This window comes from Musa acuminata, chromosome BXJ3-8, assembly GCF_036884655.1.
Source record: "Musa acuminata AAA Group cultivar baxijiao chromosome BXJ3-8, Cavendish_Baxijiao_AAA, whole genome shotgun sequence".
NCBI lineage: Eukaryota > Viridiplantae > Streptophyta > Magnoliopsida > Zingiberales > Musaceae > Musa > Musa acuminata.
The window spans coordinates 47,071,612-47,084,763 of NC_088356.1; the positions used below are offsets into that span (position 1 = coordinate 47,071,612).

The 13,152-nt window shown below is 37.3% G+C and overlaps 1 protein-coding gene across 1 annotated transcript in view; it reads left to right on the forward strand.

The window, feature by feature from the left end:
• The first annotated feature begins 171 nt into the window (after positions 1–171).
• The window catches only part of LOC135645447 (DExH-box ATP-dependent RNA helicase DExH14-like), a 38,698-nt gene continuing 25,717 nt past the window's right edge, over positions 172–13,152 (forward strand). Inside the window, exons 1-12 of the mRNA XM_065163824.1 lie at positions 172–478; positions 615–667; positions 3,032–3,200; positions 4,504–4,960; positions 5,082–5,147; positions 5,971–6,075; positions 6,149–6,451; positions 10,162–10,278; positions 10,411–10,470; positions 10,620–10,691; positions 10,765–10,881; positions 10,955–11,116. Coding sequence (XP_065019896.1) covers positions 372–478; positions 615–667; positions 3,032–3,200; positions 4,504–4,960; positions 5,082–5,147; positions 5,971–6,075; positions 6,149–6,451; positions 10,162–10,278; positions 10,411–10,470; positions 10,620–10,691; positions 10,765–10,881; positions 10,955–11,116 — 1,788 coding nt within the window. The 5' untranslated portion in view covers positions 172–371. The remainder of the gene's footprint in view (positions 479–614; positions 668–3,031; positions 3,201–4,503; positions 4,961–5,081; positions 5,148–5,970; positions 6,076–6,148; positions 6,452–10,161; positions 10,279–10,410; positions 10,471–10,619; positions 10,692–10,764; positions 10,882–10,954; positions 11,117–13,152) is intronic.

A 13,152-nucleotide genomic window follows, 5' to 3' on the forward strand; every position in this document is an offset into this window, starting at 1 on the left:
AAAAACGAGAAACCGACCCACCCGTTTCGATCCGCCCCACTACGCCGATAACGTTGAATTTGGATCCTTGGTCTGCAAGTATCGACCCGTTTCCATTAGGTTCGGGTTTCGACATTTCAGGTCCCCTTCGGGAGCTGTTTATTAATCGCCTCTCTCACCTCGTCCCATCCGTTGATGTTGTTTCGCACTTCGTCGGCCCAACCGTTCCTCCCAAAGAGCTCTCGTCTCTCTGGCGATCTCTACGCTTCCTTAAAACCCATCTATCGTCTCGCTTCCAGTAATCGTAGGGTTTCTATTCCCATCGAAGAAGAGAACCGAAAGTTTCGATTCGAGGGGCAATCGACATAGGTTACAAGAAGTGAGTATAAGCGATGCTGATCCCCTTGCCGCGGTTGACGAGCTCTTTCAGAGGCCCCTACGACGTCGACGAGGCGTACCTACGCCGTAAGAGGATCCTAGAAAGCCTAAAATCGAGAAGGTGGATTAAAATTTTCTCTCGCCTTCTTTCAAACTCTTTTAATGCTGAGTTCCTTAGTGTCCGTATCTGATTGGTTTGAATTGGGGTTGGTTCTGACGCTGAGTCATGTGCATTTTCTTTTTCCAATTTTTATTAGGACTAACGATGAGCCGGAACTTGCAAGAAAGCTGATTCCTCGCTGGGATGAAGGTAAAAGAATGTTATCATTCAGCAGTTGATTGTTGTTTTCGTCAATCGCCCTACCTGATAAAAGCTATCTTCTAAGGTGAATTGGTTCCAAATGTTAACTCTCAACGTAGATGATATGAGAATTTCTAAGCAGGAGTAGGTAAATACGAATCAGGCTTGCTAAAATTATGGTCTCGAGTACAAGTTTGTAGAGTGTGTAATGGCTTTCTCACCAAATTGTCCTCCCACATTTGATATAGGATAATCAGGGTGCAATAAAGTTTGATGTCCTTGTCAAGGCCCAAACACAACCCTTGTTCAAACCCTATGATGACACATATGAGGCTCAACTTAGTGGTGACTCCATGCGGTGGTTTGGCTCTTGCCCCATCCATAGATATGGCCCCTCCATGTTCCAGTATTAGGTTCACTTTGATACCACTTGTCATGAACCGGTCTGATGGATACTAACTTAATGCTTGAACTACTGGTCCTAAATGTTTTAGTCCAAGTTAATGGCAGTAGACCTATCTAGCCATATAAACCACTTTAATTCTCCGTTCGTATTGACTAACTAAAACAGGTATCACAGTTGACTTATTTAGAAATAAATATTTTGTGGGATCGTTGGAGTACTTTAGAAGGAACTTGCAGGAATCTTGGTTCTTTTAAGGTGGCAGGGACAATTAATGAGTATTTTCTGCAAGAGTGATGCCTAAAGGAAATGATGGTGGCTCACACAAGCAGTGGAGCGTGTGTTTTAATTTGATACATAGTGAAGCACCACATTAGTGATTGACATGCCATGAATCTTGACGGAAGAGAAGGCTAGCTTTGGAAACCTGGACATAGGTGGTGCATGGCTGTGTTCATGCCATAAGGTGTCAAAGACCTGCATTGAGTGAACTCTTCTGTTTACTTTCTTTCTTGAGTTTTGAACCCTGAACACATTGTTGGTGATAAGATGAAGGAGTTTCAGGATCATGTTAAGCTATATTTGCCCAGTATACATTGGATGGCACATATGCTACAATGACTGGGCCAGAGGGTTGAGACCTTGCAGGGTGAGCTAATCCCAAAAACTCACCCTCAGTTCCAGATTTACTAAGATATGCCAAAGTCTAGGGGGAAAAATTATTATTTTGGTGTTACCCTCTTTTACTTCTTTTTACTATTTTGTTTTAGGATGACAACAGAACTTCCCCCTGTTGTGTAAGGATTAACAAGAAAAAAAGATAAAACATGTTGGAAGTGATTTTCGTAGAATGAATGTGCATTAATAAGATGTAAGGAACTAGAATGTCGTGCAACATGTTAGAATTTGAAAACGGAGTCAACATTGAATCCAGATATGGTTCTAACACTGACCAAAGTGGTTCATGGTTATTTTGTAGGAGTCAGCCACTTAGTTGGTTTCTTATATTTGGGAGTTACGTGATTAACTCCCAAATAAAATGTCTAAACCCCAGTCGAGAGAATATCAGACACAGTAGAAGTTAGCCGTGAGAACATTCTAATAAGGTATCTCTTCTCTTTTTGTGGTCTTCCATGTCTAATAGCTTAATAGATAGAACATCTAATCTAACATTCTGATACCATGACTTGCATTTAAGTGTTAATTCAGCTTAGATTGTTTAGCTTACATTGCAGAGCAATATGTAGTACACAAAATTTTTTCTAACTTTTTACTGCTGTTACTGCAATCTTGATTTATATACTTATCCTTTTTTGAGTTATCCTTGATTATTTTTTAAAGGGCAGCTGAATTGGAAATTCATGTATTTTAGAACTTCTAGTGATAGTTTCATACATTATTGTGAACTGAATTGCAAAATAGTTCTTTTGTATTTTAAAGAAGTAAATAATGACGACAGTTAATCTACTTTTAAAAAACATAATATCTAGGCCTTTGTTTGGGCAAAAGAAAAATGGAGAAAGGAAGTCAATCAGTTGACATGTACTGTGTTCATATGCAGGTTTTTGTCTATTTAGGAATTTCTACCATGCTCTTAGCCATTTTGTTTCTTTTACAAGACAACTTGCATGATTATTGTGATGGCATTTTCCTATTGCTTTAACTTTCCTTCTGCAACATTTGGCATGAAAGATAATTCAAAATGGCTATTCATTTCATTCTGTTCCAGTCAACAAGGAAACAGTATTTTAACTTCAATAAACTCTGATTTATGATTCATAAGATCTTGGGTCAGTGTCATTTTTACGTTCAGAAAATGTATAAAGATGAAACAGTGAAATTTTGATGATCTAGTTGAGTGGATGTCTTAGATGATTTTAGTTATATATTTGTCTTGCTTGTGAATTGAATTATCGACACTTTTTCTTTTTTTTCTTCTTCTATCAAACGTCTTTTCTTTCTGTGTGCAGCTTCAGATGCATTGCGCCAAACATACAGACAATATGTTGGTTCTGTTATTGAGTTGATAAATGGTGAGGTGACCTCAGAGGAATTTCGGGAAGTGGCAAAATCTGCTTATGATCTTTTTGGTGGCCCTGACATCGATAGTAGTATCACTAAGATCATCCAAGAGAAAAAGTAACCACCAACTAGTTCTAATTAGTTCTAGTGCTTGTTTCATTCTTTCTATTATGCTTGTAATATGTTTGTTTTAAAGGGATTTGGACCATGGTTTATAATCTTGCATATCGGCAGACTGACACATAGTATGCTGGGTATTCAGTTCCTTGAATGGGTGGAGGATGAGAGGTACTCGGGTCGGTACTGGCTGGTGGGCAGAGAGAGAGAGAGAGAGAGAGAGAGAGAGAGAGAGAGAGAGTTTGACCTTAAATAAAAAAGAATAAAGGCTCAACTAGACCAGACTGTTAGATTGGCAAATACCATCCAATTTGGATATCAAAATGCTAGGAGCTAAAAGGTGCCAAGGTTTCAAAATGCAGGAGGCGCTATGCGCTTGCCAATATAAATTTATAGAAAAGATTAAGAACAAAAAATTAACAATAACACAATTTGATAAACTGCTATTAACAAGAATTTACATTACTATTGACAAGAGTATGTGGAGGAATAGAGGCTGACGATTGCACTGTCATGAGAGAGAGAGAGGGGGGGGGGGGGGTGCTGCACCACATGGAGAGAGAGAAGAGAGAGGGGTGCTGCATCGCTTTGAGAGAGAGAGAAGAGAGGGGGAGTTGCATTGTCGGAGAGAGAAGGCAAGGGGGAGGCAGATAAGAGAGAGGGAGGTACTGCTGTGGGAGAGGGGAGTTATTGCTGTGGTGAAGTGGGGCCCTCTTGTGCACATACACTGGTCGTCGATCTCCTTGCATGCGACAGGGAGGAGGAGACACATGGCTGATGTTACTGAAATTTTATATCCTTGATCCTTATGTGACATTTGTGGAGTTAAGATTTGATGCATTGGAGGGTCTATAGGTGATGTTCAGACTTCAGAGAGGCTTTTATCTTATAATTATCTCTTGTCTTGTTGATTCTTCTTTTGATTCTATTTTGATATTTTATTCTACACAAGGAATAAGGAAACCTGTCAAATAAGAAACTTTAAAACATGAACAGAAACCAAAATTAAGACGAATAAAAGGGATGAAAAGGGTGATAATTAGAACTGGTCTTTGGTCTTAACAAGGCAAGAGAAAAAGTGTTTAAATGCTGCAATCTGATATTACTTTTGGCTTATGTGGCAGTCAAATTAGAAGAAATAGAAAAATGCAACATACATTGCTCTTAATACATTTAATGTCTATACCCAGATTCGTTAGTCGAGGACTTCTGTAAATTCATAATAGATCTCAAAAGAAAGTTATGAGTTTTGTATTTCTCTATGATAACTATCAAATAATATCTGAAACTACTTGCTCTTCAGAATCGAGTTGCAACAACTTGTTGGTTATAATATTCAAGATACAGTCCTACTGAAAGTGGCTTCTCTAGCTCAGAGGATTTATGCTCTTCAGAATACTTCCAGTGAAGCTGTAATTGGCCAGGATTTAGGGGCAGATGAACATGGAGACAATCGTGGCGAGTTTGGCTCAAACCTTAGTTTCCATGCTCCATCTCGCTTTATTGTCGATGTGCCATTGGAAAATGGTGCATCCTTGACAAGTGATTTTCAATTTAAGACTGCTTCATTTGATGCCAATCGTAATGGTCACATGGCGTATATTGATCATAATTTAACTGCTGACCTAAAAACTATCAATTTAAGATGGCTGAAGGATGCATGTGATCTCATTGTAAAGAATGGTGCATCACAGCTATCTGGAGACGAACTTGCTATGGCCTTATGCCGGGTGCTTCTATCTGATAAAGCTGGTGATGAGGTATTTGGTTGTCCATACTACATAAGTCATTTAACTTAATTTGTTCTCATTCGAATTAACAAATTTTTTGCTCTGTCAAAATTATTGAATTCTAACAATGTGGGGAGTTTCTTGGTTTAAGATAGCTGGTGATCTTCTGGACCTTGTCGGCGATGGTGCCTTTGAAACAGTACAAGATCTATTGTCGGTATGCAAATGTGATCTGATCTTGCTCTAATAATGTTTTCATCATCTACGTAGGGTAAGTAGTTATTCCATGAATGAGACAGTTTGGAACATTGGTTTATTGAAAGTTCAAGAGTAGCGCATTCTCCTTCTTTCATCAATTACTCCTAGTTGTTTCATTTCAATTTGAATTTGGCTATTCATCATATGTTGTGATCCTTAGAGTAGTCTGCATAATGGTAACTGTAGTATTATAATTATATTATCAGCATTTGGATAATCTTGAAGCTATTATGGTTTAATAAAGAAAACAGTCTCATTTTACTGGTTACTTGCTGTTTTAATTTATATCTTATGCTATCAGGAATTCAGGATTAAGTATGACATGCAAATCCACAACATCAAGAACTTTCCCAACTATCACTGGTGGCTTTGTAATACTTCGTTGATACTTAACGGGTTCTGCTGCTGTTTGTTTTTCCAAACATCTCGTTTTAGTTGTTCTATTCATGCAAGCTTAGGTAATCCCCATCTGAATCTAGATCTTTGGACATAGCTTGAACATTTGTTTTCACCATGTCTCTGAAGTCTTTATTAGATCTTTGGACATAGCTTGAACTTCTGTTTTTGCCATGTCTCTGAAGTCTTCATTTGAGAGTCCACACTTGGCATATCTGAACTAGCTGTTAGAGAGTCGAAACTCAACACTATCAGAACTAGCTGAGTTGGTTATTGAGCTTTCCTTTCTGTTCCACAGCTTTTACTCCTTTTTAATTGCTCCATCTATAATGTGGTTGCTATGTACTAATGTGATTATGATTCTGATTCACCCTCTTTTTATGTAGCATCGCAAAGAACTTGTTGAAGCCATTCAGCATGGATTACTTATGTTGAAGTCTGAGAAAATGTCTTCAAACAGTCAACCTAAGATGCCTAGTTATGGCACCCAGGTATGCTAAGTTATGCAACAATGTAATCTCATCTATTTAATACTTGATTGATAATTTTATGGAGCTGTGATAGGTTACTATAAAAACTGAATCTGAAAGGCAAATTGATAAACTTCGTCGCAAGGAGGAGAAACGTAATAAACGGGTGGGAGAATATGGAGGGACACTTGATTTTCCTGTTGAAAGCTTTTCTTCTCTTCTTTTGGCAAGTGAGAAGAAACAACCTTTTGATGACTTAATTGGAGCTGGTCAAGGGATCAATTCTATTTTGGTCAGTGCTCTTCCTCAAGGAACTACAAGATCACATCGTAGTGGCTATGAAGAAGTTAGAATTCCACCCACTCCAACTGCTGCTATGAGACCTGATGAGAAGCTGGTATTTCTCTTCCCCTTAATGGTGGTGTTTTGTGTTTCTTAGATGTTTGGTTATTACGAAACATGATTGTCAAAATCAATCGGCACCTAGTACTATCTTTGCACATATAGTTTGAAATGGAGAATCAATGATCTAGGTAAATGATATATATAAATTATAAACCATGCAAAAGCTTATCATCCAGGAACTCACAAATATTTGATAGATAATTTTTAAAAAAAGGGGCATTGGTGGTTAACCAGCTGCTTTTTTGGCCCAAATCCATAGAGCAAGATATTAAATATTGTTCCAGCATTGGTTTCAGTATCCTATTGGATCGACATGGTACCATGACACTGAGTGGTAGAACTGCTTGGTGTCACTAAATAAAAAAATAAAAAAACAAAAATTTCTGGTACCAAATGATCATTTATTATTAGTAGTTTAGTACTTGGTTGAACTGATAGATATGGGTCGGTATGTAGTTGTCTGACTTTTGTTTTAAGCTATGACTTAGAATGTTTACTTGCAAAGAAGTCTTTTTTGTTGCTTACTGACTGTCATTTGAATTATCTTAACAAAATTTTTAGTCTATGCTCGTATTAGCTTATGAGACTAAACATGTCATGCATAAGGTGTGACACCCCTTCTGCCTAAAATTTAGATCCAAGTCCACTGCATGGACATGGAAGTCCATCCTTAAGAGTAGTGCACTGTCTGAGTGAAAATACATGGAATTCTTATTGATAGTGAAGCACAGATAATTCCTTTGTGCTATGTTTATGGATGGACTAAAATTGAAGTGAAGCCTCAAGCGCAACCTTACCACTTGCTTTTGTGCTATGTTTATGGATGGACTAAAATAGAAGTGAAGCCTACAGAGCAACCTTACCACTTTCTTGGTTCTGTTTGTACAAAGAAGGTGATTGCATAGTTCAAATCTGATCTGTATATATTGGTCCGACCAAGTACTGTTAATGGAGCATATAGCTTGCTATCATTTGGTACGCACTACACAGCAGATTTTAAAGTGTATTCTTCAGTAATACCGAGAAATATAGGTTGCAGTAGAGTTCGGTATCTTGGTACCATACAAGTTTGATAGGTTATCAAAATCAGTGTTGGACTATTTCTTAAAACGTCTGACAGTCAGCACTGCATGGATTGTTAGATTGGACTACATTGTTGAGAATCAGTAGATGAGAATTGCTTTGCACATTCTTCTTGGAAGGCCATGGATGTTCGACAGAGGTCGTGCATCACAAGGCAATACCAGTGTTTCTAAAAACACTCGAGTAAGGCGAGGCGAGACTCGAGCCACCCAGTGAAAGAAACAAGCGAAGTGAGACCCTACTGCTCATCCGTCGCCTTCGTTCATTGTTGCAGCTCCTGCTTTGATCACCGCCTTCGTCTGCTTTCTCCGCTGCTGCAGCTTCGTCCATTTCGTCCGCCACCATCTGCAACTTTGTCTGCTGCCAGTTGGCACTTCACCGCCATCTCTAGTTTTGTTTGCCGTTGGTTTTCACCTTCCTCCACAGCCTTTCGCTGGTTACTTCTCCATCTCCTCGGTCCTCTCTTTCTCATTTTATAGGTAATAGTCTTTCATTGACTAACTTTCTGCAGCTTGAGGTGGTGCAATGTTAGGAGTTAGAACTTAGAAGTTCTAAGTTCACCTAGGCAGGAACATGACATTGATATGAAAACACCACTTAGAACACTTGCTTAGAATCAAGGTTTGAAATATCGTACCGTACCGAGCGAATGTCGAAATGTCGGTACGGTACGATACAGTATACTGAGCGATATATATATATATATATATATATATATATATATAAAGATGACGTCGCCTCATTTTTATATATAAAAGATTTTTTTTATATATAAAATATTTTTGTAAAAGGCGATGTCGCGTCGCCTTTAATATATATATATATATATATATATATATATATATATATATATATATATATATATATATATATATATATATATATATATATATATATATATATATATATATATATATATATATATATATATCCTTCTCCTAGTGATGTCATCGAGGCGACGCGACGTCGCTTAAAAAAAAAAATGTATGTATATATATATATATATGTATATATATATATATATATATATCGTCCGGTAATAGGTGGTCCGTGTACCGGTCAGCTGACGGACCGGTATGTACCGTCCGGTACGGGCGGTATTATTCGAAACTGCATACCTTGCTTAGAATATAACAGCTGTTAAAAAAAACTGCTTTAGCAGTTAGTGCCCACTAACCCACCTTAAATTTCACTTCTTTTGAAAACACTGCTTAGAACATAACTGTGTGTGTGTGTGATTATATATTCGGGAGCATCTCGTTTCGCTGGGGTGGGCACCTAAGCCTTGAGTGAAGATTTGAGTTTTACAAGGCCAGTCTGCATTCATGTGATGAATCAAGGGTAAATTTTATTTTAAGTCAGCTGATGCAACCTAAAATTAGCAATAACTGGCCAGTCCATGAAGTCTGCACGTGGTCTTCTAGGATATCTCTCAGATTATACCTGTAGTTATTAATAGACCATTTCTCACAATGATGAGACAGGTGTTTTGTTGCCATTGCTTAGGAAAAATTGCCTGCAACAGACTATAGGAAGAACTGCATAAGTTGAACTTGGAATCATATGATTGCTAGATCAGTTGACATTTATAAGAGGTCATTTAGCATGCAAATTTATTTTTGGGCCACAATGAGTTAGTCCAGGTTGAACTCAGATCAGACTTATTAGTATAGTTGACTTGTGTATAGGGGTTAATTGAACATGTGAAAGGCTGTTTGGTCTCTTGGAAACTTTTGTGTGTGTGTGTGTGTGTGTCTCATATATTTGAATGACAGTTCCTTCATGGTTGGAATTGGATGGCTAATGAGCCAAAGAAAGCAGCCTCTTGGTTTCTCCTCTCTTTTTTCTTTTCATGTCCCCATCAATCTTAAAGTCCACTAAACTGTTTCTTCTCTGATCTTATAGCAAATCAATCCACCTGTCTTCGATTCTTTCAATGCTCATCTCTAACTCATCCCAGACTAGATTACAATTGTTCATATAGCAGCTGAATATCATCTTTATCCCAGTTGCACCTGGAATCAATTAACAATTCTTTTCTTTTTGGAAACATTACCCTCTGTATGAACAAATAACATATGTTTGATTGACATATAAATTGGTTGCACCTGCTTCCTAGGACCCAAAGATGATAGAACTAGAAGCTATAAGCTACTGATTGTGGTTCAGTAACTAAAATTTTCTTGCCCTTACATTTTTGTTGGTAATACTCATATTCTTAGATCTCTTAAGTCTTGACTACAACAATAGTGTTGAGATTTTGTGGGATCTTACCATGATTGCATCTTTTTTAATGCTTCATATCTGGCCTATGTTTATCTGAGGTTTGGCGAGCACTAGAGTTACTTTTTCTTCAGACTTGATGATTATTCATGAAATCTTTGTAGCTGATAGTTTTATTGCCTAGTCAATTAAAGATTGGTGGTAAATCCAGATATCAAGGGTGTTAGGACTTATTTAGGTGTTGGTTTGCCATATGGTAATGAAGCTTATTATTTTAAAGCTTTTCTAACATTTAACTTGAATTATTGCCCAATGCAACAAGAAAAACAGATTGAAATTTTCTAGTACATGTTCCTTATTTTCTAACTACAATTTTTTGGCCTCTCTCTGTACCAGATTGAAATTAAAGAACTGGATGATTTTGCTCAAGCTGCTTTCCGTGGATACAAATCCTTGAACCGCATCCAGAGTCGTATATACCAAACAACATATCATACAAATGAAAACATTCTTGTAACCAGGCTTCATCCTCTTCATTTACACAACTACACTGCTTTCAGTTCTTTATGATCTCGTTTTGAAGTGTAAATGAATTCAAATATGGCACTTGGTTTTCTCCCATATTAAAATCTAATGATCTTGCAGGTTTGTGCACCAACAGGTGCTGGAAAGACGAACATTGCTATGATAGCTATTCTCCATGAGGTGGTTTTCTACAAAGCTGAATGACCATATGTTTTCAAGGGCAATTTTATTCATAATCCTTGCTTTTTTTTTAATAGATCACCTATTTATTTCTTCTTATCTTTCCAACAGCCATTTCTTTAGTTATTAATTTAGATCTTCTGTTGTAGATCAAACAAAACTTCAAGGATGGATTTTTGCACAAAGATGAATTCAAAATAGTATATGTGGCTCCAATGAAGGTATTCCCCCTCTTCATGTGATCTTGATTTATCGGCGAGCTCAGCTCATTTTTATGGATGTGTTCTGGCATAGGCTTTGGCAGCAGAGGTGACTGCCACATTCAGTCACCGGTTATCTCCCCTAAACCTGGTTGTAAAAGAACTTACTGGAGACATGCAATTGTCAAAGAATGAGCTAGAAGAGACTCAGGTTATCTCTTGATGTCGAATCTGTTCATCTATGAGAATCATCTGTGTAAAACTATCTAACTTTATGAACTCAGATGATAGTGACGACGCCTGAGAAATGGGATGTTATTACTCGCAAAAGCAGTGATATGTCATTGTCAATGCTGGTTAAGCTCTTAATTATTGATGAAGTACATCTGCTGAATGATGACAGAGGCTCAGTAATAGAAGCTCTTGTTGCTCGAACCCTCCGACAAGTAAGTTTCTGGAGTTGTTGAAAACTGCTTTTGGGTTAACATTTTATGCATCTCTACATGTTTGACGTAGCAAAGTAAATTTCTTCTATATCTTATTGTTTATTGTTTAGATGTAGTCCTTGTCATTTCCTATATGTTTTAGCTAAAACAGATATAACATTGTAACTACTTACTTTGACAATGGCCTTTTGCAAGATCATTCTTCTTAACGTATCTGCCACAACCTCTTGAGAACACATTGGTTTTGTTATACTGGCCATGGCGTAAAAGATCGGATGATCTGGCTCTTAGGAAATCATTGGATATTTGTAGTGCTCATGGCTTAAATCATGGTTCTGGTTGATTCTTATTTGAATCACAAGTCCTGCTACCTCAACAGGTTGAAAATGTAGCCAGTAGCCACCATCCAATTTTGGTCGATTCATTGATCATCGACATAGGAAGATAAGGAAAGGAAGTGGCGGAGAAGAGGAGAAAATTAGAGGTGGACAAGAGGAATTCACTTGTCATTGATTTCCCGTGTGTATCCGTTTCTTTGTCATGGCTATTGCTCAATGAGAGCAGACAGACTTCTTGAGGATAAGGCCTTTGGGAGACTGTCAATTTCGTCTTCTTCAAAAAAGAAGTTTATTAAATCTCAATTTTCATTCAAGATTTCATTGTCCTATAATTTCTAAATCTTGAACAGAAATTTGGAGCCCATTTTTGATAGGTTTTGTAGATTTCTATTTGGAAATGAACTTGAACATTACAATGTTATAGTATACTGATTGATCTTCTCCAGATTCTATATTGACGGGAACCTTATGCAGTGAACTGCCCTTTTTTTTAGCTGGGGTACTAGGAGTCAGCAGCACTTTGTCCAGAGCAATTAGCTGGCTATAAAGCTGCAGTTTGGCTTTGAAGAGCACTTAATCATGCCATGCTTAATGTTGTATTTATGAGACTCATCTCAGTGTTGCTGGGATCTTTTTACTGTTTGGCATGTTTCATACATATATTTTGTGTTACTGTAGGATTTAGTAAAAGTGTACTGTCTTTGGTATCAGGTCTTTTACATGTGGTTTTCAGTCTATATATATGTTAATGGCAGTTCCCTTAATGAGCTAAATTCTTTGGTAACGAAGAAGCTTTTGCATGTGAAAGATAGTGACCCCTGAGCATGTTGAGTGTTCTTGTATGAACATACGTGATCTCGCCAGGATTTTTTTCTTAGGGGAAAAGCCAACTTTCGCTCATGTAAACCTTTCTTTTCCTGCAATTAATGGCCTGTACAAGGGACCAACTCAGACATCTTGCTAGATGAGTTTTTAGGTTGAATATTCCTCTTTTGAGCTATTCATTCTACTGTGATTGTATTCTGATTTGTCGAAGAATTAATACAATTACATGTAAAGTAGGAAAATGAGATTACCTTTATGTGGTGGGACCCACGTATGACTCCACATGTTACATCTGTGAGAGGCAGCTGAATAGATTGGTCCGTTAGTTTATGTAGATGCAGAGGGAGTGAAAGAGAACTGACTTGTAGGAGGCTTCTACACTTGCAGTCAATGAGCTTTGCATATTGTTGCTGGTTGTCATTTTATACCCAGGACACGTCTGATGTACATAATTATGTCTTAAACTTGCTGATAATGATATGTTGAATTTCTTTGTTTTGACTAAGGACTCTGGAGACATCATAAAATGTATATTATAATGTCTGATTAAGTCGACTTTCTCTACTTATTGTTTGTTTTTCCTTCACATAGTACAGTATTTTGCAGAGGAGAGCTCATTTAAAGGTCCTGACCTTCTAAATCAATGTTTCACAAATTCATTAGTTTGATAGATCTTCTTTTCCATGAAATTTTTGCTGGCTCAAGTACCTGGTGTAAACTAATCTATGGATTGTTAAACTAAACTAACATATTGCTTGATGCATATGTTACATCAAGCAATGTGTACTGTTCTGATGCTTCTTATCATAGTTATGTTACATCTTTTGTTGAATTTCCTTAGTTTTTGCTATTTGTTCAATTGATCACTTGTCA